This window comes from Saccharomyces eubayanus, chromosome VII (assembly GCF_001298625.1).
Source record: "Saccharomyces eubayanus strain FM1318 chromosome VII, whole genome shotgun sequence".
NCBI lineage: Eukaryota > Fungi > Ascomycota > Saccharomycetes > Saccharomycetales > Saccharomycetaceae > Saccharomyces > Saccharomyces eubayanus.
This window is the reverse complement of record NC_030982.1, coordinates 18,400-43,441: the sequence shown is the minus strand read 5'-3', so window position 1 is coordinate 43,441 and position 25,042 is coordinate 18,400. Positions and strand designations below refer to the sequence as shown.

Here is a 25,042-nt window from a genome sequence, read left to right as displayed (position 1 = left end):
GAATACACAAGCCAGTATACATATTTTTTTTTTCATTATCTATTGAGCTATAACGCGTTAATTAAACAAAAGGTTGGTTAAGACTTTGTTATAGGGGTCTAAGAGATTTTTCATTTCACCTGGTAAAAGAACAGATTCGTGAACTGAGTCGAAACACATTGGCTTCCATTTTTGTCATGGATACTGAAGGGGCTTCTTTAAGTGAGCAACTGCTAGACGCAGCCAGAAGAAATAATTTGGATTTACTAGAAACTGTATTTGATAGCTTGGATGATGATCCTGAGAAGATTGCGAAGCTTATCAATGAGTCCAAAGAACCCTTGGGGAACACGGCGTTGCATTTATGTTGTAAATATGGGTCCTGGGAAGTTCTTGACAAGATTCTCGACCAAGACGGTGGGATCGAGATAGATCCTCAAAACGATGTTGATGGCGACACTCCACTACACGTTACAGTTAAATATAGTCAAGAAGAGCCTGAGCATGGGACATTTATTGCCAGAAATCTTATTGAAGTGGGTGCCGACCCTAGGATCAAAAATTACAACAATCAAAAACCTATCGATTTGGTCCACGGTGACGAATTAGATGAATTGATTGATCTTTTACAGGGTGCTGAATTGGCCATTGATAGTAATAACGGATTGGCTGATAAAGATGAAAGCGAGGAAATTATAGATGATGGTCCCTCGGATGATGACGAAGACGATGATAAAAACTGATAAAATAAGCAATGCCAGTGCTAGAAAGGAGGTAAGATAAATGAATATAACTACACTTTGGGTATATAAATCTTTTCTACGTTATATATGTATTCCTTTTGAAGATCATTCAAGCTTATATGTGCATTTATGCATGTATCACTTTACATCATCTGTTTTGGTGGGAATCCAGCCATCGGGAGATAAGACATTCTTTATTGAGGTGATCAATCGGTCTCGCTCTGTTTGTCGAGACTTGAATTGCAAGTAGCTCGTGTCCTTATATTCGGGTCTTATCTGAGTGAATAATTCCCATTGTGCAAATCTGCTCAGGTGTGATTCACAATGTTTCCTTAGTGGTTTGCACGGTTTGGTATAAAAACCATTCTTCATTCCATTGAGGATAGCTTCTTCAATGGTGGAGTCGTCCATGAAGAGCTTAGTACTACACATTAAGCTAGGAACACTATTCTCATTCTTCTTATCATCATAAAACGGCGTGTCGCAGTTTAAGAACTCGAATTGATGGCTGCAAGAGGGTAAACGATTATGAAATGATTGCTCTAAAGTGTGCCTTGTCTTGTCATCTAAACCAGGAATCACTATATACCTTAAGAACACAGGTTGCGCAAATAATGCGGAGTTTAGTGAATTCAATATCGACGACAATTGTCTCATCAATAATTTGTCAGAGCAAGATTTGGATAAAGTGATATTAGAATCATATCTTCCTGGTTTCGTTCTAACAACATTTTTCCTGTTGAAATTCAAACGCCCTCTTAATATTGTCTTTACATTAGGATTAACGTATTGAAATATATCATTATCATCTATTTCGAGAAAATCATCATCACTTCTGCAATTATCGTTCAGGAAATCCATACTCGCATCACCACATGGCAATCTTGAAATATACAATGCCAGTTTCCACTTGTCTTTCAATTTAAATTTCGGCGGTATTTCGTTGTTGCTTTCAATCAAGTCGTCACCATTTGTCAAATCCCAATTTTTAATACGGTTCAAAAAGACTGTATTAGCACCTCTTAGGGCCAAAATTTCCGCATGACAATCATGTAGTAGCTTCCCTCCGCTTCTTTGCAATTCAGAGTCTGGTAGTGCCTTTACGCCAGTGGCTATAGAAAGCACTTTTATATCGTCAACACTAACATCTCGGTCGATAGCTGCAACACCTGCTAGTATCGTCCACTCTCTAATGCCTGTGGGTCTGGTCACTGGCCTACAAACAGCTTTTAGTTTTGAATACTCGCCGATCACTTTCCTTGATATTCGTTCAGCTAGTTCATCCGTAGTCGCCATGATGTCAAGTTTCCTATTCAATTCTTTTTTTCTTACTTCGAAGTCTTTTCCTCATCATCTGGGTTTTTTTTTTCTTTACATCAAAATAATGATCTTGTTATCTCTTATTTAATATATATACATATATATAAACATAATTTTACAAACACAAAACATGAACTTACATTATTAGAACTTAAAGTCAAATTTGATATCCAGCTCACCAATCATACGCTCCAACCCACCAAGGCGTCTAAATTGGGCCAAAAGCAATTCTTTCTCACGTCTTTCCTTAGTTTCTCTATCCTCTTGCAGCTTCTCTTGTTGAGCCATTTCTTTGGCTTTCGCGTTTTCCTCTTTTTGTATTTCTTGATAGTAAACTTTTGTTCTGGTCTTTAATCTACTAAAAGGGTCACTCTTCGAATCGAAATTGCTAACGTCTTCTTTCTTAACATGTTCTGCATTTCTGATGTTACTTATATTCAATTTTCTGTTTTTTGAGGTTAATTCGCCCAATGTCTTGATATCTGATTGATCGTTTTCATGATGCTTTTCGTACACAGACATTCGTTTTTCAAAGTTTCTTAATTGAGCAGAGTATTTAGCAATATCTTTTTCATTATTTGTCTCTCTAGCATATTGTAATTTTTCTCTCAAGACAGTTTTTTCCAACACTGCGTTGGTACCGGAAAGTTTTTTATTGAATTGCATTCTATGACGAACAACCTCATCTGTAGTCTTGTCAGTTAGCGGAGTATTGACGAAATCTATGACTTCTTTTGTTTTATTGCTTAATGTATGTAAAGAGGGTTTAACCATTTGTGAATTATCCAATGCCTTAAAATATCTTTGGTATTCATCGTCGGCAAATAAACCATCACTGAAATAATTCATTTGGAAAACTTTTCTATCTTTACCTTGTGTAACACCAAAATATTGATTGGTGAAGAATTTACCCATATTGTAGGGCTTTTGCAAAAAAATTCTTTCAATTCTGACCATACGGTAAGAAGTCTTACCGGTACGTTTGTCTGTTCCGACATTAACTCTACCATAACAACCTTTTACTATATCTTCAAACCCAGGATAGAAACAAAATTTTGCTACAAAGGAACGGCCAATCCTTAGTTTGTTGAAATCAGATATTTCAGGGTCCCTATCCAATTCATCTTCTTCCTCTTCTGCCCATTCAACCTCTTCCTCTCTTTTGTCGTATAGGCCCTTTCTGTCAAATGGGTTATATTCTTCGTCATCTCCATACTCGCTTCCTTCATCGTTCTTATAGTCATCTTCTCTGTATTCGTCTTGATCATCTTGTTCGTCTTCGCTGTCGCTATATTGGCGATTTTTCCTTGCTCGCTGTTTCTTTAATTGCGAAAGCTTAGAAGCCTTGATATCAGAATGGCCAGTAGCGTGTGTCGATCTTGTAGACGTCCTAGTCTTCCTGGAATCTTCGTCATCCTTGGCTCGTTTCCTTTGTTGCTGTTCTTTCATATCCTTTCCACGCGCTCTGAATAATTTTCTTTCCTGGTACTTCTGCATAATCTGGGACCTTTCAAATAATAGAGTTTCGCGTTCCATTTCAGGTAGAGACTCCAAATGCTCTCTATCACTTTCATCCTTATATTTCCCTTCCAGGGGAAATGGGTTAGGCTCCACTTCTTCTTCTTCCTCGGACCCGTAGCCTGTATTCCCCACAGAATAAGGATTGTAATCATCTTCTTCCTCATCATCATCTTCTTCTTCTTCCTCTGCACTACCAACTTCGATCCTTCTCTTCTTGGAAATCGATTGGTCATTGTTTTTGGCCCTTTTGGCAGATGTTGAGGTCAAAACTTGATCTTCTTCCTCAGATTCATCGGCACCAGCCAAAGCTAACAAATCTTCATCTAAGTCAGACATTTATATAGCGTCGTAAGTAAGCTAATGGGGTTCAATAATACTTTTTCGTATCGCTACACTTCTTTAAAACTCTACAAAGTTTGCTTATGTTTTCTATATACTCATTACTGACCATTTTTATCAAAAGACGAAATTATTCAAATCTCAGCTCCGGGTAATAAGATTTTTTGAAGCTCTTTAAACAGAATGCTTTATAGTTGAAATATACTCAATACGTACATTAATTATGGGCCAAGCTCACCATTGAGTGTCCTATAAGTTTGGGGCTATCGAAAAAAGAGTGTTTTGGTCCAGAAAAACGAATTTCTGAAAGATTGCGTAGAAAATAACATATATACGAGTATATATTACTTATATGATATTTATTTCTTAGCACCGTACTTGTTAACGGATTTACCATCTGGGATGGTGAAAAAGACGTATGGCTTACCATCCTTTGGTAAAGCGTCTAGTCTGAAGTAACCCTTTCTCTCAAATTGAACGATATCGCCAACCTTCATGTCTTTAACATTCAAATCAGCAATAGCATCAGTGTGGAACTCGGTTTCAGGAGTCAAGAAATCTTCGAAGCTTTCGTCCTCTTCCAATTTGTCCTTGGTGAGCAAGTGGTCGAAATCAACTAAATCGACAGGGACAACATCCTTGGTATCGGCTAACCAAGTTAACTTATGCTTGGTCTTCTTGAAATCACCTTCCAAGTGCAATTTAGCAACCATAGAGCCGTCATCATTCTTCTTGGTAATGATAACGTTACCCCAGTCCATTAAAGTGACCTCTTCATCAACATCAATGACGTTGGCATCATCCCTGTCAACGACAATGTCCTTGTAGTAAATGACCTTCTTTTCACCAACGGCTGGGTTTTTCTTATGTTTTGGTTTCAATTCGATCTTTGGTTCTTGTGGAGCTTCAGCGCCTTCCAAGTGAATTTTAACTGGGTTGACAACAGCAGTGTGTCTTGGAGCAATTGGATCAATGACCTTCTTGTTGAAAGCCCAAATCAAGTTCCATTCCAAATTGATAACATTTCTGGATGGACCTTGAGATAAGACGAAGTTTCTTAAACCTTCAACAGTCATACCTCTTCTTCTCACACCTCTGACAGTTGGGAATCTTGGATCATCCCAATTGCCGACTAAGTCCTTGTCAACCATCCATTGCAACTTTCTCTTGGACAACAAAGTTCTAACAAAGTTAATACGAGCGAAATCCCAGATGTGGACCTTTCTCAAACGCAAAGCTTGTAACATCCAGTCATATTGAGCATTACGGTCTCTGTACTCAATGGTACGGAGCGCGTGAGTAACACCTTCAAGAGCATCAACAATAGGAACACAGAAGTCATACGTTGGGTAAATCTTCCAGGTCGAACCAGTTCTGTGGTGAGGAGTCAAGTTACATCTGTAGATAACAGGATCTCTTAAAGTCTTGTTCAAAGCCTCGTAATCGATCTTGGCACGAACACAGTTCTTCAAACCTTCTTCAGTACCGTTCTTCATTTCTTCAGTAAAGATTTTTAAGTTTTCTTCAACGGAACGGTCTCTTCTTGCAGAAGCAATACCATCCATACGTTCCTCTCTCATCTTTTCAGTTGGAGTATCGTCACAGTAAGCCTTACCATCTTTGATCAATTGAACACAGTAATCGTACATTTCTTGGAAGTAGTCGGAAGAGTAGGTTATTCTGTCACCTTTAATACCTAATAGTTCAAGATCTTCCAAAATGGAATCCTGAAATTCTTCCTTTTCCTTCGATGGGTTGGTGTCATCGAATCTAATGATCATTTTACCCTTGTAAGCTTGAGCAAAATACTGGTTCAGCAAAGCAGCCTTAGCGTGACCAATATGTAAGTATCCAGAAGGTTCAGGTGGGAAACGAGTGACAACTTGACCTACCTTGGCATCTGGTAGATCAATTTCGAAGTTAGCCTTGTGAGTTTCCTTCTTCTTACCCACATTAGCATTCTTCTTTACTTCTTGTAAAGATTTGGTCAAGAATTCATGTGCTTCACCGAAGATTGGATCCATTTCTAACAAAGTGTACCAACGAGAGACGTTAACATCAACCTTGTTCTTGATGATAGAACCACACATACCATTAGATCTCAAAGCACCCCAGCATGCAACATCAGCAGCGGAGTATTTCAAACCACCAAGAATGAAAGTTCTCAAGTTCAATTGAGCGTCCAATGTTTCCAATGATTGGGACAGTTTACCGAAGTTCTTAACGACTAATTCTTCTTGAGCCAATTTAACCCATTTGGCAACTTCCTCCTTCTTACCGTTATCAAATATGGCAGCAAATTTTCCTGTGATTTTGCTGAAAACATCTTCAGTGGCATCGTCGAGTTTTGCTGCAGGAGCTTTCTTGTCATCGACGAATTCAACAGCAATAGAGTTTGGAGCTAACGCATTCACAATACGAGCTGCGATCAATTCAGCATAGGCAACCGCAGAAGCCTTGCCGTTTATAGTTAGAGTAGATGGCATCTCAATCCCTTCTGTGTCCTTTTTTACTTCTAGAAAAGCGTAGTACTGCCTATTATGACAATCTCTTTTCAAATGTCTTCCTTTTTGCATCCTTTTAATGAAAAAAAAAATGACCGATCGATCATTCGGGTAAACTGAAAATTTTGTTTTCGAGATATTAAGAAGAGATGAGGTAGGTAGGTATTGTTACGTCGTTAGCATTACCTTGATACAATTGAAGGTAACGACATATTGAGCTGAGTGTAGCGTATTCTAATGGGTGTAAGCGCGAATTTGTTTGTAAAACAAAGAGGATCGACAACTGCTTTGAAGCAGCCAAAGGAAATAGGATTCTATTCAAGGACTAAAGATGAAGAATATTTAGTGAGTGATGATACAAACTTAAATTACTACTACCTACCGGATGCTGAACTGGACAGAAAGCTGGATCTTTCAGCTGGATTTCAGAAATTTAAGGACTACTACAGAGATTTCGAAGACAGATGTTCCCTACGTGGGCTATTAGAGACTATAGAAAGTACTGAAAGGCATAAGGGAAAAAAACTCAATGTTGATATCATCACCTTTAGGGGAATTGCGAGAAAACTAATATCTTCTGCGTTTGATTCTCCAGCTTTCAACGCAGTGAATCTCCGTATAGTTTCATTCAATGGTCAACTTTTTATCAAGGAGGTGCCTGAGGCTGTCGATGTAGCCAAACCAGCTCCTGCAGCTGGGGCGGTACCTAACAATAATCAAGAATTAAGTGGATTTACCGGATACAAATTTGAGACGCTGGCTACACTTTCCAATCCCTTGCAGTATACACCTCGTGAAGTCATAGAAAAAAGGACTAAACGGATTGTGTCACATGGGGATGAATACATTAGTGTTGTGAGAACCGGTGTAGGTAAGTGCAAACTGATTCTTGGTGCAGAGGTAGACTGTGTGTTCGACTTCAAGGAAAACGGTAAGGATAATTTAAAACATTATGCTGAACTGAAGTGTACACAGCAAGTTATGAACGTGTCAGACACCCATAAGTTTGAGCGGAAACTGTTTCGAACTTGGCTACAGTGCTTTTTGGTCGGTATTCCGAGGATTATATACGGATTCAAAGATGACCATTATGTATTAAAGACTGTGGAAGAGTTCTCAACAGAGGAAGTACCTGTTTTGTTGAAGAACAACAACCCGCAAGTAGGGAGCTCGTGTTTAGAAGCTATCAAGTGGTATGGACTCCTTACTGAATGGCTTCTGAAAATGATTCCAAGAGAAGAGGATCCGCATGCTCGGATAAGAGCATTCAAGTTGGTTTTCGAAAATAATCACTTGAAATTATCTGAAATCGAAGAAAACGATGACGAGTATTTAGGTTTGGTTGATGGTGAAAGTATATTAACTAATGGGTTCAAGGAATGGAGAAAATCGTTAAAGGAACAGTGAGTCATGTTTTTGCTATCGCATTTTTTTGTTCAGAAATTTGATCTATAAGAATATATATGTGTATGAAGATAGATGTACTTATATACACTATGCAATGTGAACAGGTTTTGTATCTTTATGATTGAAATAGACTCTGTACGACCCAAAACTTGTATTGGCCACAAATATTATACCTATGATGCTGATTAAAATGAAAAGGAAAGATCGCAAACTGAAGGCCTCAAAGAATGCATTTATCACTCCAGCCAACGTATGAGCCCATGCTTTGGCCCACTGATGGTCGGAACCAGGTACTACTTCATGGTTCATGCATTCGGCCCACTCATTGCAACGTACCTCTAATGCGGGGACCCTCATAGGCGGGTCGCACTGGTTTCTAATATAGTTGGATTTACAAGTAGCAATCTTGTCCAACGCTTCTCTAACATCGTGTTCCAGTTTCAAATTAACATCGTTTCTAACCATTAATATAAACTTAATAACAAGGGTCAATATTATTAGTCCTATAATGAAATTGAAAAGTATCTGTATGTAATCCGCGATTAAACTTGGGTTCAGCCAGATGCTTTGTCTAAGTGATGTAATATCCTGTTGAGGCCGTATTTCACCTTTCATCACGCCATTTTCTGGTCTTCGATTGGCAATGGCATGACTCGGTTCTCTTGAAGTACCTCTAAGTTCCATCGTGAGCATATCCGGGAAGATGGAACACTAAGATCGCTTCTATAATTTACCGATTCATCTTCAGTACCAGTAAAGGAATTGCATTTGTCGGTAACCACCAAATGTTTGATTGTCGGGTAATAGCGTCAGGCTAGCTTTTAGAAAAAATACATAAATAGAGATTACAAATAGCGTTACATATTATAACGTAAGTGGGTGATTCCCCATATCTATAGAAACAAGGTGTGGCCTTCTAGCGCAATCGATATCCTTAGGTCTCCCAAGTTTCTTTCCTGAGCTAAAAATCGTAATTCCTCGAGTATGGTCAGTCTTGGGTCTCTTTTGGCCGGGGTTGTCTTGACATGAGTGACGATGACATTCAGCCCACTTAGTCCTTTGCTACTGTTGTATAGAGTGTTCAAATTAGATAGTTCATTGATCAAACATGTCGGAGACAGATGCCCATACAGCTGTTCTGGTTTGAAAGACAAAGGACAAGAGCATTCCACTAATATGCCCTTGAGATGCAAAAGTGGTATATTCTCGGCGACGTAAGACCAAAAGTCCTCTAGCAAAGATTCTTCTAGGCCTGCGTGGTCCTGTTCAACATCTCCACAAACAACTAGGCAGTCTTTAGTTTCCCTGTCTCTAAAGATATAAAAAGTGCTGTATACTGGTGCGCCGGTTTTGACGCCTATCCCGTGATGAACCTTGAACGGTACTACGTCCCAAGGGAAGATAGTACACTTATGAACTTCCTTGGAGTTCAAATAGCTTAACTTCAACTTTTCCGAACGTTCTGCAGTTAAATCCGGCCACATTAAATCGTTGAACACATGTCTTTGCAAGGCGTCAACTGTGTGTGGTAAACCCCATATAGTTTTCTTTTTAGTGTTCTCTTGCTCATATATTGAAGGAGAATTTATTACCATTCCGCTAATATGGTCAAAATGTGGGTGCGTGATATAGTAGTCGGTAATCCCTTGGAACAACTTGTAAGCTTTATTTGTCGTATTTGAATCCTCAAAATGTTCCTCATGCCTCTTTAATGATTGTAGCAAAGATCTAGATAAGCCCCTCTGTATGCTTAGTTTAGAATTAACAAAAAATTCTATTGGTTCTCGGTCATGTTCATAGAAACTTGGAACAAGCTCGTCATAATCTTCATTGTCATTCCACTTTTGGGCCAACATCTCTCTTAATTGATGCATCCCGGCGCCACCATCGACAGCTATTAACGCTGGACTTTCTGCCCTCACAGGTCTGAGAATAAAGCTTTGCGTGCCATATTCAGAAGGTCCTCCATTGGCTCCAAGTACGATTATTTCAAATACGACCATCGAGAGGAATACCTATCAAAAAAAAGGGATGAAATAGAAATACTTCTGGGAGAAGCTTGTGTCAACTGAAAAAAAGGAAACTCAGGCTCTGCTTACTTCTAAAAAAGTAAATGCCTTCCCTTCACTATTGAATCTTTTCACTCTCACGTCATCTGAGCTGGCTGAAACGCATACCGTCAATTAATATCCCTTTATCCGTGCGCTATTTTTTTCGGGGTTGTTTATTGTGACAGATGTAATATTATACACGTCGACATATACTATACGTAAATTCGAATATAGTTAAAGTATAGAGGAGTAAAAGTGAGTGGGCATATCCTTTATTGACTCTATACATTTTTAAAAGAACTACCCATGAGTAACATACCGCAATATTGTCTAATTAACAAGTCGAGGAAGAAGAGGAGGAAGAATAATCTCGCCGGGTAATAAGGCTACAAAGGATATCTACCATTCTAAGGTTAGCAACTTTCTCAGACGTGACATTTGTGAACCCGTTAACAACTCAACAGCTTGACTTTGTTCTTGTATTACAGCCATGAAAAATTCCTGCAGACTGTACGTTCGATAGATTTTTCGTACTAAAAGAATGTTGAACCCCAACTCTAGAAGAATATCATCATTTGCAATCTTTTCATCTTCCTCATCGTCATAAGAAAGTGCCCACTTTGTAATGAAGTATTTTATCCAGTCAATTAACACTTCCATATCTTCATAAATGAAAAAGGCTTCAATTCGTGGATGCAATAGATAGAACCTAACTTTCCAAAAGAGATCCGGGTCTACTTTTTGCAATATTTCAGGAAATTCCACAATTATTATAACTCTGTGGAATTCGGTTAACAGGTCATTTATTGTCTTACTGTAATATAGCGATCCATTGTCCTTAAGCTGCAAAAATCGGTTTATTTGAATTTTAAGTAAGCATGTTGAATGGTCTATAATGAAGTCGCACTCGCCGAAGTAAGGCTGATCGATGAGATCTAACTGAGAATTTTGACATAATGCCTGGATCACTTTGTGGTTTTCCATCATCTTATTTGTGTTTACAGCGATGCATTTACTTTCGATATCATCTTTGAATATCGAATGGATTATCAATGAACTATCGAATGACAATTCTCTCTTGTCGTTGCAGACAGATTTAGTGATTGAAGTTTCCATTGGAGTGTTTGCGTATGTTCCAGAATTCATTAAATACGAAGTAGACGATATATTTCTAGCACTACTGCCATGTTCTTTGTGCTTTTTGAATTTTCTCTTCGTGGCAAGTATGGATATCAGTTCATTATCGATAAAAGATCGCTTTTGAGGGGCCAACGAAGTGTTGATATCGGCTTTGGAAGATGAGAGGTCATTGTCTTTTTTTAAGTCCAAAGTGCAGTTTACTGTTACATCATTTCTTTCACTTTCTTCAAATGAAGTATTTTCAGTGGTGTTTTCATTTGGTACACCCACTGCAAGCTTTATAGTGCCAAATTGTTTCCTTTGATTATCAATGAGGTCGAGGGAACTGGAACTTAACTTCTGAAATCTCATTTTTATTGGTTTGATCGAGTATCCTTCTTCATTTATGATGTCGTTTTCCAATATTGTATGCCAAGAGTAACTGCAGAATGTCTTTAAAGGATCCCAAACCAGGACCTTCAAATCACCTTTGTCTAAACGCCATATGTTCTGGACCTTCTTCTTAACCGGCTTGCTCCTTTCAGGTTTTTTAGTTCTTATTTTGAAAAATTCTAGCTTATTAAATTGTGTATCAAACAGTTCATTGTAACCCCTTTCAAGAATATCGTACTCTTGATCGCACTCTGGAAATGTAACTACCCAATTTTGCGTACTAGCTTCAAATTCATGTTTGCGGTTTCTTTGTAAGTGTTTTTTTATTAGCACTGAATTTAAAAAATACTTGTCATATGTTTGCTCAAAAATACCAGGTTCCCAATCTGATAAAGGTGTATCTGAAAATTTGACGCAGTTGTTCAACTTTTCTTCTTTCACTTTATTGAATTGGGTTTCTAAAGCAGACGGCATTTGCTTTAGGTCAATACGCGATGTCTTCTTCTTTAACTTATTCTGTCGGAGAATAGGGATGTTAAGCCAGCTCAATTCCGTATTATTATGTGTCGAACTGTGTCTCGAAGATGATTGTTGAAGTGGAAACTTTAACTCGGTTGAAAGGGTTTTCACCCATTTAAAGAATAGCATATCTTGTTTCTCAACTTTCATTTTTTCCTTAGGTAAGTCATACAATGGTTCCTCCGTGTTGTTTTGTTTGAGATTTGTCGCATTCCAGGTATTATTAACAATTAGAGTTGTTCTTTGTCTGTAGGGTGTGCTGCGGATTACCTCTAAAAGATATTTTTCCCTCTCAATCTTATCAGTTTTTCCGGAGAATTTGATTTCTAATGGCTTCACTTGTAGGTTTGTTAGCTCTTTCAAGTACTTTTGAGCTCTTCTCTCTAATTTTATGTTCTCTTTCAGACTTCCCAATAAGACAGAATAGCCGCCAACATCATGCCTACATGGAGGTGATTTGATTTCCCAAACTCCAATATTCATGACTTTCAGGAAACGGGTTATATAAACTATCGATGACTTCGGAAATCTGTAAATTCCATTTACCAAAATATACTCTTATCCAATAGTTTTTATCATTGGTAATTCCGCAATTTTTTACTTAGAAATCTTTTTTAAAAAGGTGGTCATTCTAATTTGAAAACCAAAAAGTAAAAAAAAGGAAGGATTGAAAAATTAAAAATGTAAAAAAAATAGTACAATTTGTTGAAAGAGGTGACCTAAGTCAGTTATATAAACTAATACATATCTCTGCGTCAACCAAACTAACGAATATTTAACTGCTCATACATACACAAACAAAAAGGAAGACAATCTTAACTCAGAAGGAAAGATGCCGCGAGAAAGAACTCTTCAGAAGAATTATTCGGCTGTGGCACCGATCCTCCCCCACATCACCAGTTGTTACTTGCTCCAAGAATATTTTAAAAAGTGAACCTGACTATTCATCTTAAAAATCTTCCTCTCCGTCATCTTCAATGTCCATCACAATAACCTCAGACGTATTCTGGTGAACGGATTGGTCATTATCATCCAAGATCAATGGATGAGTTTCGTCGTTAGAGAACGGTTTAATGTTCTTCAACGTGGCTGAGCTTTCAGTAAGCTCTACTAAAGCGTTATAACGGGAGACAAACCTTGGCCTCGTAGTCAATTCAATAACCAGATGCGTCGGTATGTCGGTTTCAAAATCAGATTCTGATCTTTCCTTTAGGATTTTGAATATAGTATAAACGTCGTTGAATGAAATATGGTTGTTGTAAACGTTATCTTCAAAAAGTGTCAAATCGAGGCTCTTCATTTGCAAAACCAACTCTTTTGTAGCAAATGTTAACCTACCATAACGGCTTCCCATAAACTGGCGAATTGATTCCATAAATTCCCCCATGGGTCGTTGATAGAGAGCAGAATTTTCACATATTATGGGGTGGTTGCTTTCGTTCTCATCCTCCATTTCAAACAGCAAGAACGTGGCGTTTTCATACATCACAGTGACCTTCGGCAATTTACTTTTCATTAATGTCTCTGCCGCATTACGAACTTCGGCATCAGGGGATTGCTCCTCGGAGGCTTCTTCATCATCATACTCCAAAAGATCTTCTTCGTCATATTCCTCCAATTGAACACCTACGTCGTCCAGCTCCACTCTATTATGCGCTTCTTCGTCACTCATATCCAATCTGTTAATGCTAAAACTGTGTAGCTTCTATTTGCTACTCTCTTTCCTCTTTAAGTGCACCTGCCTTGCTCTTCTTAATGCTGTTCCCTTTTTAACCTTTAATATTAAGACATTTAAATCATGTACCACGAAAAATTATCGAGCTGGGCGGGTAGATACAATTTGCCGCCCAATGTAAATAGGAATAACAACACATTCGCAGCTTCACCATAGGAATTGGTGTACAATTGAAACAGAGCTAGCCATTTCAAAAGTCTATAGAATTGCAAGGATGAAAACAAAGTTTGACTCAATCAGCACCGGGAAAAGAAATAGGCATCATTCAAACAGTAGTAACGAAGTTAAACAACACCTTTATTAATGAATTTAATTGCTTTTAAGCGTAAACGATACTTTGACTAACATAACTTCCCTCTGGTATTACCATCTAGTAGGGATGAAACCAACAGCTGGTTTTCTCAACTAGACCTTTAGAGGATTTATAGATATCGATTCAACAGATGAGACCGTTGTTTTTAAAAGGAGTAGAAAAAATAGCCGCCAACCCAGTTTCAAAGTAGGTTTGTCTCATAATAGCCTGCTGGATGACAGTGACGAAAACGATGACTACAATGATACGTTTGAGGCTCGCGGTGCACAATTATTTGATCCGTTCGATCACGATAATAATTTCTCAATAACTGCAGACGATACACAGATAACGAGCAAACTATTCGATAATGACTTGGAACCAATTCCAAACGAGATGGCAAAGAAACCAAAAAGGGTTGCAGTTAGAAAATCTTCCAAACAATGTTTAAGTACATCCATCTTACCGGACTCATTTCGGGGAGTCTTCAAATTTACCGAGTTCAACAAAATGCAATCGGAAGCATTTCCTAGCATTTATGAAGATAGTGAGAATTGTGTTATATCTTCACCAACAGGATCGGGGAAGACTGTGTTGTTTGAATTGGCCATATTGCGTCTGATTAGAGAAGCGAACAGCGACTCGAACAACACTAAAGTCATATATATCGCCCCTACAAAATCTTTATGCTATGAAATGTATAAAAATTGGAGCCCATCTTTTGTTAACCTTTCTGTGGGTATGCTTACTAGTGACACTTCTTTTTTAGAGACTGAAAAAGCTAAGAAATGTAATATAATCATTACCACGCCAGAAAAGTGGGATTTGTTAACAAGAAGATGGACGGATTATAGCCGGCTGTTTGAGTTGGTTAAGCTCGTCCTAGTTGATGAAATTCACACTTTAAAGGAAAAAAGAGGTGCAACTTTGGAAGTTATCCTAACAAGGATGAACACAATGTGCCAAAATATTCGATTTGTTGCTTTAAGTGCAACCGTTCCAAATATAGAGGACGTAGCATTATGGCTCAAAACAAATAACGAGTTTCCTGCAAAAATACTCTCCTTTGACGAATCATACCGACAGGTTCAGTTAACGAAACATGTTTACGGGTATTCCTTCAATTGCAAAAACGATTTTCAAAAAGATGCCATATACAATTCCAAACTTATCGAATTAATTGAAAAGCATGCTGATAATCGTCCAGTACTTATATTCTGTCCGACTAGGGCTTCTACGGTATCCACAGCAAGATTCTTATTGCAAAATTATGTTACATCTAGAAGAAAGAATATCCAAGGAAGAAATAGTAGTAGTAGTCGTGCTTCGGACAAAATGTTGTACGAATGCATGCAGCAAGGGATTGCTTTTCATCATGCGGGCATTTCATTAGAGGATCGTAGTATTGTTGAAAACGAATTCCTAGCAGGCTCGATTAATGTACTATGTTCTACTTCGACTTTAGCAGTTGGTGTAAACCTTCCGGCCTATTTGGTTATTATCAAAGGAACAAAAAGTTGGAACTCTTCTGAAATTCAAGAATATTCAGATCTGGACGTATTGCAAATGATTGGGCGAGCTGGAAGGCCCCAGTTTGAAACTCATGGTTGTGCAGTAATTATGACTGACACCAAAATGAAGCAAACATACGAAAATTTAATCCATGGTACTGAAGTATTAGAAAGTTCATTGCATCTGAATCTGATCGAACATTTAGCAGCTGAAACCTCTTTGGAAACGGTTCATTCAACAGAAACCGCAGTGAACTGGTTACGAAATACTTTCTTTTACGTTAGGTTCAGAAAAAACCCGTCTGCTTATCATGAAGTAAATAAATACGTTAGTTTCCATTCAGTTGAAGACTCTCAAATAAATCAATTTTGCCAATACTTGCTTGACGCATTAGTGAAAGCTGAAATAATCGAGTTAAGAGACAGGTTGTACAGCCCGACAGCGTACGGAAATGCAATGACGCGCCATTATGTATCATTCGAGTCCATGAAGCAATTCATTAGTGGAAAAAAATTTCTATCGTTACATGAAGTGTTAAATTTATTGTCTAATTCAGAAGAGTTTTCTGTTATACGAGTAAGGCATAATGAGAGAAGATTATTTAAAGAGATTAATTTATCTCCACTCTTGAAATATCCATTTTTGACTGAGAAAAAACAAAGCCAAATAATCGATAAAATTAGCCAGAAAGTTTCTCTTTTGATTCAGTATGAGTTGGGCGGATTAGAATTTCCATCATATGAAGGGGCCTCAAAATTACATCAAACTCTTGTCCAAGATAAATTTCTAGTTTTTAGACATTGTTTTAGATTACTAAAATGCATGGTTGATACATTTATCGAAAAGGGTGACGGAACTTCATTGAGAAGTACTCTGCTGCTGCTGCGAAGCCTAAACGGCCATTGTTGGGAAAATACACCAATGGTTCTCAGACAGTTAAAAACAATTGGGCTAGTTTCGGTACGAAAACTAATAGGACATGGAATTACCAATTTAGAAGATATGGGAAAGCTGTCCGATACACAAATTGAATACTACCTCAACCTGAAGATCGGGAATGGGATAAAAATTAAAAATGATGTTTCTTTATTGCCTTGCTTGAATATAAGAACAAAACTGGAACATTCCAAGAGGGAGAATGATGAACTTTTGTTGACATTCAAAGTGGAGATTAGTGCAACATTCAAGTCTAGTGTGTGGCATGGCCAACATCTATCACTGGATATAGAAACGGAAAAAAGCTCTGGTGAACTAATAGATTTTAGAAGATTGCAGATGAACAAACTTCAATCACCAAGAGGATTCAAAATTACCACCAATGTCTCATCGAAACTTGAGAAAATAGAATTTTCAATACACTGTCAAGAAATTGCTGGACTAGGCAAAACAATAATCTACTCTACCGACCATCTGGCTTCTCAGTCTTTGACGAAGACGTCACCTTTAAAGAAAAATCTTACCAGTTTAGAGAAATGTCTCTTCCATGTGAGTAGTAGCGACGAGGAAGTTGATACAACACCTAAGGATTATAATAAAGTTGGTTTGGAAGAGTCGTTGTCTTCAGACGATAGCATTTTAGACTATTTGGAGGAGGTAAAACCGTCAAAGCTTCATAAAGATACAGCACCCCTCCATTCAAACGCACACCCTCTTTCACAGGTTAATAATGGCCGACAGGTACGATCCAATGGAAATTATGAGTGTTATCATAGTTGTAAAGACAAGACACAATGCAGACACTTATGCTGTAAGGAAGGTATACCAGGAAAGTATATAAAAGAAAAAGGAACATCTTCCACCAAGTCAGCATCAAAAGTTGATGAGTTTCGCAAGCCTCTAGTTTCCAAAAGTGTCAATATAGTTCCCCACACGGAAAAGCTTCACCATTTTACGTCGGCGCAAAAAGACTCAAGCAATAGATTCACACAGTGGCACGAGGATGATTTTTCAGCAGCGTCATACAACCAGCCTTCTTTAGAAGCTCAGGGTTTATCTCAGTTGTCAGATGAGAAAACAAATGAACAAACCTTACAACCTGTTTTGAAAGATCGCTCAGAAATAATCTCCGTCGACCTTATGTCTTCGGATGACTATTCTAGCGGTACAAGTACAGATCCAGCAAGTGATCATCATGGTGACTTAGACTTTTTAGGTTCGGATATAGAGTTTGCATGAGGAGCATGACCAGATACAATCGGCTGTTACTGTAGTTCTATACACTGCCGTGAATCTTTCTTTCCTTCGTTTGTAGTGTTTCCCGATAAACCTGGCAAGGAAGGTTGTTTTGACAGCATAACGTAATGTTGAACTGATGAAAATTTTCCAACCTTTTTTTGGGAACTTTTCGACTTTGTTAAGATTCGTTATTAACCTTATATACTGTGCTATTTACCATTTCTACTTTAGTCACATGACCGCGAAGTAAAACGTTCCGGGTCAGGAAGCCCGAGATGGAATGATTTTACCTGTGGAATTCCCAGAACAATATGGAAGAATGGAAGTAACATTTGTAAACTATTAACACAAATATATCGAACAAGAGAAAGCTTTGTAAGAGTGTCAATTACTTAAAACTATCCTAAGCCAACTCATTGATAGCACTATACAAATGTCAACACTTTCTGATAGCGATACCGAGACTGAAGTTGTATCGAGAAACCTATGCGGAATCGTTGATATAGGCTCCAATGGTATTCGTTTCAGCATATCTTCTAAGGCCGCACACCATGCAAGAATCATGCCTTGCGTTTTTAAAGATAGGGTCGGCCTTTCCCTATATGAGGTCCAATACAATACACATTCAAATGCGAAATGCCCGATCCCTAGGGATATTATAAAAGAGGTCTGTTCTGCGATGAAAAGATTCAAATTAATATGTGATGATTTTGGGGTACCTGAGACTAGTGTCAGGGTGATTGCAACAGAGGCTACTCGAGATGCTATTAATGTGGATGAATTTGTTAACGCCGTCTACGGAAGTACTGGATGGAAAGTAGAAATATTAGGCCAAGAAGACGAAACGAAAGTCGGTATATACGGTGTCGTTTCTTCATTTAACACAGTCAGAGGTCTATATCTAGATGTGGCAGGCGGCAGTACTCAATTATCGTGGGTAATAAGCTCTAATGGAGAAGTTAAACAATCTAGTACACCTGTGTCTTTACCATACGGGGCTGGAACGCTTTTGAGAAGGATGAGAACAGACGATAATAGGGTACTTTTTTATGAGATCAAAGAAGCGTACAAAGATGCAATTGAGAAAATCGGTATTCCTCAAGAAATGATTGATGATGCCAAGAGAGAAGGTGGATTTGACCTTTGGACCCGTGGTGGTGGTTTGAGAGGTATGGGCCATCTGCTTCTCTACCAATCAGAAGGATATCCCATCCAAACTATAATCAACGGGTATGCTTGTACTTATGAAGAATTCTCTTCTATGTCCGATTATCTATTTTTAAAACAAAAAATACCGGGATCTTCCAAAGAACATAAGATTTTTAAAGTCTCTGATAGAAGGGCACAACAGCTTCCCGCTGTTGGATTGTTTATGAGTGCTGTTTTTGAAGCAATCCCCCAAATCAAAGCTGTACACTTTAGTGAAGGTGGTGTTAGAGAGGGATCGCTTTACTCCCTCCTTCCAAGGGAAATTCGTGCGCAAGATCCTTTACTGATTGCGTCTCGTCCATATGCCCCACTGCTTAGCGAAAAGTATTTATATCTATTAAGAACATCAATACCACAAGAGGACATACCAGAGATAGTATATGAAAGGATTGCCCCTGCTTTATGTAACCTGGCATTTGTTCATGCCTCTTATCCGAAAGAGTTACAACCAACAGCAGCATTACATGTTGCGACGAGAGGAATAATAGCTGGCTGCCACGGGCTATCACACAGAGCCAGAGCGCTCATAGGAATTGCATTATGTAATAGATGGGGTGGTAATATTCCAGAATCTGAAGAAAAATACACTCATGAATTGGAACAAGTAGTACTACGCGAGGGCGACAAAGCCGAAGCATTGAGAGTTGTGTGGTGGACGAAATATATTGGTACAATTATGTATGTGATATGTGGTGTTCATCCAGGTGGTAATATCAGAGATAACGTATTTGATTTCCATATTTCCAAACGCAATGAAGTTGAAACCAGTTTGAAGGAACTATTTATCGATGAAGCAACTGCAACAAAGGCAAAGGAAGAAACAACACGTAAAAATCGCGGATACGAAGTAGTCGTAAGGATTAGTAAAGACGACCTCAAAACAAGTGCTTCCGTACGTTCCAGAATCATTACATTACAAAAGAAAGTACGCAAATTGTCCAGAGGAAGTGTAGAAAGAGTTAAAATTGGCGTACAATTTTACGAAGAATAGAACATCTTTTTGACCTTAACATACTATATTAAATAGAAAAATTCCTTTATAGCATTTTTATTTAGAAGAATTCTTAAGAATTTTCAATATAGAAGTAAAGACAGTCAAACTCTAAAGAAAACTAAAATCATGTGGATTTCATAAATCGTTATATTCTTTGTCTATAAATATTTATCATCACGAATAAGTTTCGTGAAATTCTAACAAAGTTTATACAATATCACAGTAGTAAAATAAGAAAAAAAGATCATAGAAAAACATGTTCACATAAGTAAAAAAGGGTAGATTTTTTTTTTTTTGCGTTTAAAACATAATTCATGGATCAAGTTTAAGCACCGATGATACCAACAGATTTGCCTTCAGCAATTCTCTTTTCAGCCAAAGCAGCAATAACAGCGGCACCAGCACCAGAACCGTCTTCAGCAGGGACAATCTTGATTGGGTAGTCTTCTGAGGAAGCTTCGGTCCAGCCATAAATGTCCTTCAAAGCAGCAGCAGCCTTTTCCTTGAAACCTGGGTATCTGTTGTAAACGGAACCATCAGCGGCAATATGACCGGTTTTGTAACCTCTCTTTTGACAGATGGCAGCAATACCACAAACGGATAATCTAGCAGCTCTAGTACCAATCAATTCAGATAAACGTCTAATCAATTTACGTTCTTGAACAGTGGTGGTGATACCGAATTCGTTTTGGAACAAGTCATCAGTGTCTTCCAAGTTTTCGAATGGGTCTTCTTCAATTCTAGCTGGGTAAGAAGTGTCCATAACGAAAGCCTTGTCGAACTTAGACATGTCTTGGTTCTTGAAGATCAAACCTTGCTTTTGCATGTCCATTAAGGCCAAACGCAAGATTTCACCCAAGTAGTAACCAGAAGACATTTTTTCAAAAGTCTGTTGGCCTGGTCTTGGAGATTCTTCATCAATGGTAATATCGTACTTAGTTCTTGGCAAGACGACGTGTTCGTTGTCGAAGGAACCGTATTCACAATTGATAGCCATTGGGGCTGATTGCGGAATGTCATCGGATAACTTTCCTTGTAGTTTTTCAATTTCGGAACAAACGTCGTAGTAAGCACCATTGACACCAGTACCGAAAATGACACCCATCTTGGTTTCTGGGTCTGTGTAATAAGAAGCAACTAAAGTACCAGTAGTGTCGTTAATCAAAGCGACAACTTCAATTGGGATGTTTCTCTTGGTGATTTGCTTTTGCAACATTGGAACGACATCATGGTTCTCGATGTTTGGAATATCGAAACCCTTAGTCCATCTTTGCAAAACACCTTCGTTGATCTTGTTTTGAGAAGCTGGGAAAGAAAAGGTAAAGCCTAATGGAATTGGCTCGGAAATACCTTGTGGGAATTGTTCATCGATAAAAGTCTTCAAAGAATCAGCAATGAATTCCCATAATTCTTCTGAGTTTTGAGTAGTTCTCATAGCATCTGGTAATCTATACTTGGATTGCGTAGTGTCGAAGGTACGGTCACCACCCAATTTGACCAAAACAACTCTCAAGTTGGTACCACCCAAATCAATGGCCAAGAAATCACCAGATTCCTTACCGGTTGGGAAGTCCATAACCCAACCAGGAATCATTGGAATGTTACCACCCTTTTTGGATAAACCTTTTTCCAATTCGGAGATGAAATGTTTGGTGACAGTTTGTAGGCTTTCGGATGAAATAGTGAAGATTTGTTCGAAATTTTCAATTTGTTGCATCAATTCCTTTGGCACGTCGGCCATGGAACCCTTTCTGGCTTGTGGTTTTTTTGGACCTAAATGAACCATTTTTTTTTATGAGTATGTGTAGTATGTGTACAAAAGTATACTTGTATGACTCTCTAAACGAAAAAAGGAAGAAAAGACTATAAATCTTAAGTTATAGAAGTTGAGAAATTTTTTTTTAGGTATGGGGTAAAGATTACTCTTTTTTATAGTTTTACAGATAAGAGAGTGGCAACGGTGCGACAAAGAAACATCACGGAACCGGAAACGAAATTCGCCAGCTCACGTCACTTGGGTTGAACTCTTGGATCTCGCGATGAAACTTTTCATCGTTGGAAAAATTTTCAGGAAGAAAGAACAGATTACCTACACTGCATTTTTTTTTTTCCAATTCCGTGTCCCTGAACCACAGAAACTCCCGCACAAACCTTCATCGTCCGGAAAAACTGCCCGTGAAAGAAAAAAAGCGTTTCCTCTCTAATTTTTGATGCCGTCCGGTTTATTGTTGGTGCCGTGCTGCATGATCCATTTTTGTTATTGTTAAGGCTATTGTGGTCAGTAAACTAAGTAGTCAAATGAGGGGCACGGGCATCAGAATGAACGATACGGTCTGGGGACGTCTGAAACGTGGAGCCCCACACTTTTTAGAAGATAATAAGGTGCATGCGCAGTAGCCATCACACAATCTTCTTGCTGCTCTGCCTCTTTTTAATTGATTAACTGATGTTCGCACGAGTGACTCCTTTGGTCAAAAAAAGTGGGGTACAATTCATTCTTAGTATTCGAATAAGCTCCTGACGCTAGGTTTGTATAGATGAATGTAGCTATACTTGACTAGCGTTTCAGGGATGAATGCGTGCGCGTGGTCGTAGTGGTCGATCAGGTCAAACACAGACGCAAATCGACCAAGTTCTTGGCAATCGGTATGCTTGCACCGGTGGTCGGACCAGTAGCTCTCTGGGTCGTCCGGGCTTTGACCCAAGGTACTGTAGCTGCTGTTGCTACTGGCGGCCGCAGATGCGGTATGTGAAAGCTGTGGAATAGATGACACGTCCGTGCTACTTGAACAAGGCGATACTGGAGTCTGTCTGTTTAAAAGTTGCTCTTCAGGTGGCAAAGAAAGCTTACTTGCTATGTGGTTTTGTAATATATGATTGATCAAATCGTCATCGAAGTTAGTGAGTACCTGACACGATACGTACGGACACTGCACCGCCTGCATATCATTAAATTGGAGCAAATAGTCTTGTGACAAATTTTCATCAAGTGGGTGTAGATGGGTAGACAATGTCGTATCCAGATTCAAATCATTGCCTTCGTGGTCTGATTTGATATTGAGGCCCAGCTCTTCATTTTTAGTGTTGATTTTAGACTTTAGTTTGTCTTTTCTTTCATGGCTGCTTAAATGTCTGCTTAATTGTTGGTTCGTAACAAATCTTTTTTCGCACAATGTGCATGGCTTAGGCTTGATCTGTGAATGCGTCCATTTATGAACTCTTAAATGACATGGTCTTATGAATTTCTTGCCACATCCCGGCTCATCGCAAAGATACGGCTTTTGATTCATATGAGAGTTTTGATGTTGTTCAAGCAGACTTGGTCTGTTGAAGTCTTTATCACAGCCTTCAAAAGAGCATTTGTATCTTCTAGAGTTAGGTTTCTTTGTATTGGCCATATCTTGAGCAAAAAATGGTTTCCAGCACTCGGTAGCTTTCTTACAATTGAGCATCTTATGTAACATTTGGGGCTGACATCTTTAAGGTTTTTTTTTTCTTACGCATCAATAATCTGTACCCCGAAATTGTAAAGAAAAAAGTTAAGTACTATTATTTTTTTGCTATTACTTAGTCTGTAAAGAATAATTAGCTATACAATATTGGAATAAAGTTTACGGAGGAGAGATATAGTTTTTCTCTTTGCTTAGAGGTCCACAGTTTAAGCCCATTTACCGATCAAAGCCATGATACCAGCACCTAAAAGAGTACATAGCACATTGAAGGACAACTCTTTCATATTCTTTGTTCTGTGCGGGTTGAATAAAAAGTCTCTTGCTAGTAATTCTACCAAACCAGTGTAAATCAAGATACCGGCTGAAATAGCATCCAGAACACCAGAAACTACGCTGGCCGTGTAAGAGCCACTAACATATTTGGTACGAATGCCCAGGCCGATAGCAACACAAATTGGAGTGGTCAACCCGTAAGCGATACATAAAGCCCATGGCCACCATCTCTTTGACTTGGGAAACTCAATGCCTGACAATCTCGCACCCATACCTAAACCTTCAAAGGATTGATGGAAAACTAAAACTGGATATAGAGTAGCAAATTCTTCTCCAGTACTTCCCAAATTCAGACCGATCATCACCGAGTGGAAAATGACACCGAATTCTAGAATCAAAAATGCGTAAAATTGGGACTGAAATGATTGAACGGTGTCCAATGTTGAAGCGTCCGAATCTTCAAAGTATTCCAGCTTGTTCTTGTCGTCATAAGATCTGTTGGCCGTACCATTTTCGTCTGAAGTAATAACTGCATCATTCACCACAGAGTCCTTAATGGTATCATGAGTATGATCGTGCGATACACCGTACTTTCTTTCGACCCAGACACTACTGAATAAGTCGGTAAGGAATGTGAAGAACAAACTTGTTAGCATAATGGCAGGACACCACGCATAAAGGGACCAGTTACCAGTTTGTCCAACACAGCTATTACCACCAATAGCAGAATAAGCAGGATCCATTAAATGGATAAACGCAGTAGCAACAATCACACCAGAACCAAAATATTTTGCAAAGAGATAAACATATAACGGAATTTTGAATCTTTTCACTTTCAGAGAAATCAATGGGAACAATGTGAAGAAAGTACTCACGATAAGAATAACAAAAATGGAAGATATTCTAGCGCCTAAATTTCCACTATACTCATTTTCACCAAAATAAACACCCTGAAGAACGCAAGTTTTCCACACATCACTCACTGAATCATCATGAATGGTAACGGTATCAGGATTCCATTGTCTCCACCACGGCGAAGTAACATTGCTCATTTTATTTTGTGGGTTATCTATACTGTTGTACTATAGTTTGTTTTTACTTATTTTATCATTGAGAAGAAGCAATTGTAGTTGATATTGGGCCGATATTGGGTCTCTTTTTATAATTAAGACATCGAACTAATAACGTGCAACTTTTTTTACCATCAAATGCTTGCGCTTTAGTTCTCATAGCTTATTCCGTAACCTTCAAGGTCAAGAGTACTACTCTGTCACGTTTGTTGGGATGAGGTCATTTTGAAGCCTACCTCGGGACGTAAAAAATTTCACTTTATTCGAATGACAGCTTCGAAGTGAGAACCCCAAGGGTACATTTGGTACTTTAAGGTCTTACAGGCAAATTATCACAATTGTCTAAGCATTTTTAAGCGGCACTCCCAATATTTTTTTTTCATGCATACGCGCCTTAATGGAAAAAAACGGTAAAGTGGTACCTTAAAGGTTATA

At 38.5% G+C, this 25,042-nt stretch overlaps 13 protein-coding genes across 13 annotated transcripts; 3 read left to right on the top strand and 10 right to left on the bottom strand.

The window, feature by feature from the left end:
• Positions 1-176: 176 nt before the first annotated feature.
• On the top strand, positions 177-722 carry ANK1 (ankyrin repeat-containing protein ANK1; the record flags this gene model as incomplete). The annotated part of the gene is made up of 1 exon (XM_018364912.1): positions 177-722. The coding sequence occupies one exon, from the start codon at positions 177-179 to the stop codon at positions 720-722; it is 546 nt and encodes a 181-aa protein (XP_018222012.1).
• Positions 723-860: 138 nt separating this feature from the next.
• TAD1 (tRNA-specific adenosine deaminase) lies at positions 861-2,018 on the bottom strand (the record flags this gene model as incomplete). Its single annotated transcript, XM_018364911.1, has 1 exon — positions 861-2,018. The coding sequence occupies one exon, from the start codon at positions 2,016-2,018 to the stop codon at positions 861-863; it is 1,158 nt and encodes a 385-aa protein (XP_018222011.1).
• A 168-nt stretch (positions 2,019-2,186) lies between these two features.
• RTF1 (RNA polymerase-associated protein) lies at positions 2,187-3,899 on the bottom strand (the record flags this gene model as incomplete). The annotated part of the gene is made up of 1 exon (XM_018364910.1): positions 2,187-3,899. The coding sequence occupies one exon, from the start codon at positions 3,897-3,899 to the stop codon at positions 2,187-2,189; it is 1,713 nt and encodes a 570-aa protein (XP_018222010.1).
• Positions 3,900-4,261: 362 nt separating this feature from the next.
• GUS1 (glutamate--tRNA ligase GUS1) lies at positions 4,262-6,478 on the bottom strand (the record flags this gene model as incomplete). Its single annotated transcript, XM_018364909.1, has 1 exon — positions 4,262-6,478. One exon carries the CDS (start codon positions 6,476-6,478, stop codon positions 4,262-4,264), a length of 2,217 nt encoding a protein of 738 aa, XP_018222009.1.
• A 165-nt stretch (positions 6,479-6,643) lies between these two features.
• Positions 6,644-7,813, top strand: RAI1 (decapping nuclease; the record flags this gene model as incomplete). Its single annotated transcript, XM_018364908.1, has 1 exon — positions 6,644-7,813. The coding sequence occupies one exon, from the start codon at positions 6,644-6,646 to the stop codon at positions 7,811-7,813; it is 1,170 nt and encodes a 389-aa protein (XP_018222008.1).
• An 87-nt stretch (positions 7,814-7,900) lies between these two features.
• BRR6 (Brr6p) lies at positions 7,901-8,506 on the bottom strand (the record flags this gene model as incomplete). The annotated part of the gene is made up of 1 exon (XM_018364907.1): positions 7,901-8,506. One exon carries the CDS (start codon positions 8,504-8,506, stop codon positions 7,901-7,903), a length of 606 nt encoding a protein of 201 aa, XP_018222007.1.
• Positions 8,507-8,706: 200 nt separating this feature from the next.
• Positions 8,707-9,816, bottom strand: PDE1 (3',5'-cyclic-nucleotide phosphodiesterase PDE1; the record flags this gene model as incomplete). The annotated part of the gene is made up of 1 exon (XM_018364906.1): positions 8,707-9,816. One exon carries the CDS (start codon positions 9,814-9,816, stop codon positions 8,707-8,709), a length of 1,110 nt encoding a protein of 369 aa, XP_018222006.1.
• A 447-nt stretch (positions 9,817-10,263) lies between these two features.
• On the bottom strand, positions 10,264-12,378 carry ZIP2 (Zip2p; the record flags this gene model as incomplete). Its single annotated transcript, XM_018364905.1, has 1 exon — positions 10,264-12,378. The coding sequence occupies one exon, from the start codon at positions 12,376-12,378 to the stop codon at positions 10,264-10,266; it is 2,115 nt and encodes a 704-aa protein (XP_018222005.1).
• Positions 12,379-12,844: 466 nt separating this feature from the next.
• On the bottom strand, positions 12,845-13,567 carry RMR1 (Rmr1p; the record flags this gene model as incomplete). Its single annotated transcript, XM_018364904.1, has 1 exon — positions 12,845-13,567. One exon carries the CDS (start codon positions 13,565-13,567, stop codon positions 12,845-12,847), a length of 723 nt encoding a protein of 240 aa, XP_018222004.1.
• Positions 13,568-14,318: 751 nt separating this feature from the next.
• On the top strand, positions 14,319-17,609 carry HFM1 (DNA helicase; the record flags this gene model as incomplete). The annotated part of the gene is made up of 1 exon (XM_018364903.1): positions 14,319-17,609. The coding sequence occupies one exon, from the start codon at positions 14,319-14,321 to the stop codon at positions 17,607-17,609; it is 3,291 nt and encodes a 1,096-aa protein (XP_018222003.1).
• Positions 17,610-20,137: 2,528 nt separating this feature from the next.
• On the bottom strand, positions 20,138-21,598 carry HXK2 (hexokinase 2; the record flags this gene model as incomplete). Its single annotated transcript, XM_018364902.1, has 1 exon — positions 20,138-21,598. The coding sequence occupies one exon, from the start codon at positions 21,596-21,598 to the stop codon at positions 20,138-20,140; it is 1,461 nt and encodes a 486-aa protein (XP_018222002.1).
• A 712-nt stretch (positions 21,599-22,310) lies between these two features.
• On the bottom strand, positions 22,311-23,276 carry FZF1 (Fzf1p; the record flags this gene model as incomplete). The annotated part of the gene is made up of 1 exon (XM_018364901.1): positions 22,311-23,276. One exon carries the CDS (start codon positions 23,274-23,276, stop codon positions 22,311-22,313), a length of 966 nt encoding a protein of 321 aa, XP_018222001.1.
• A 194-nt stretch (positions 23,277-23,470) lies between these two features.
• ZRT1 (high-affinity Zn(2+) transporter ZRT1) lies at positions 23,471-24,589 on the bottom strand (the record flags this gene model as incomplete). Its single annotated transcript, XM_018364900.1, has 1 exon — positions 23,471-24,589. The coding sequence occupies one exon, from the start codon at positions 24,587-24,589 to the stop codon at positions 23,471-23,473; it is 1,119 nt and encodes a 372-aa protein (XP_018222000.1).
• Positions 24,590-25,042: the final 453 nt, after the last annotated feature.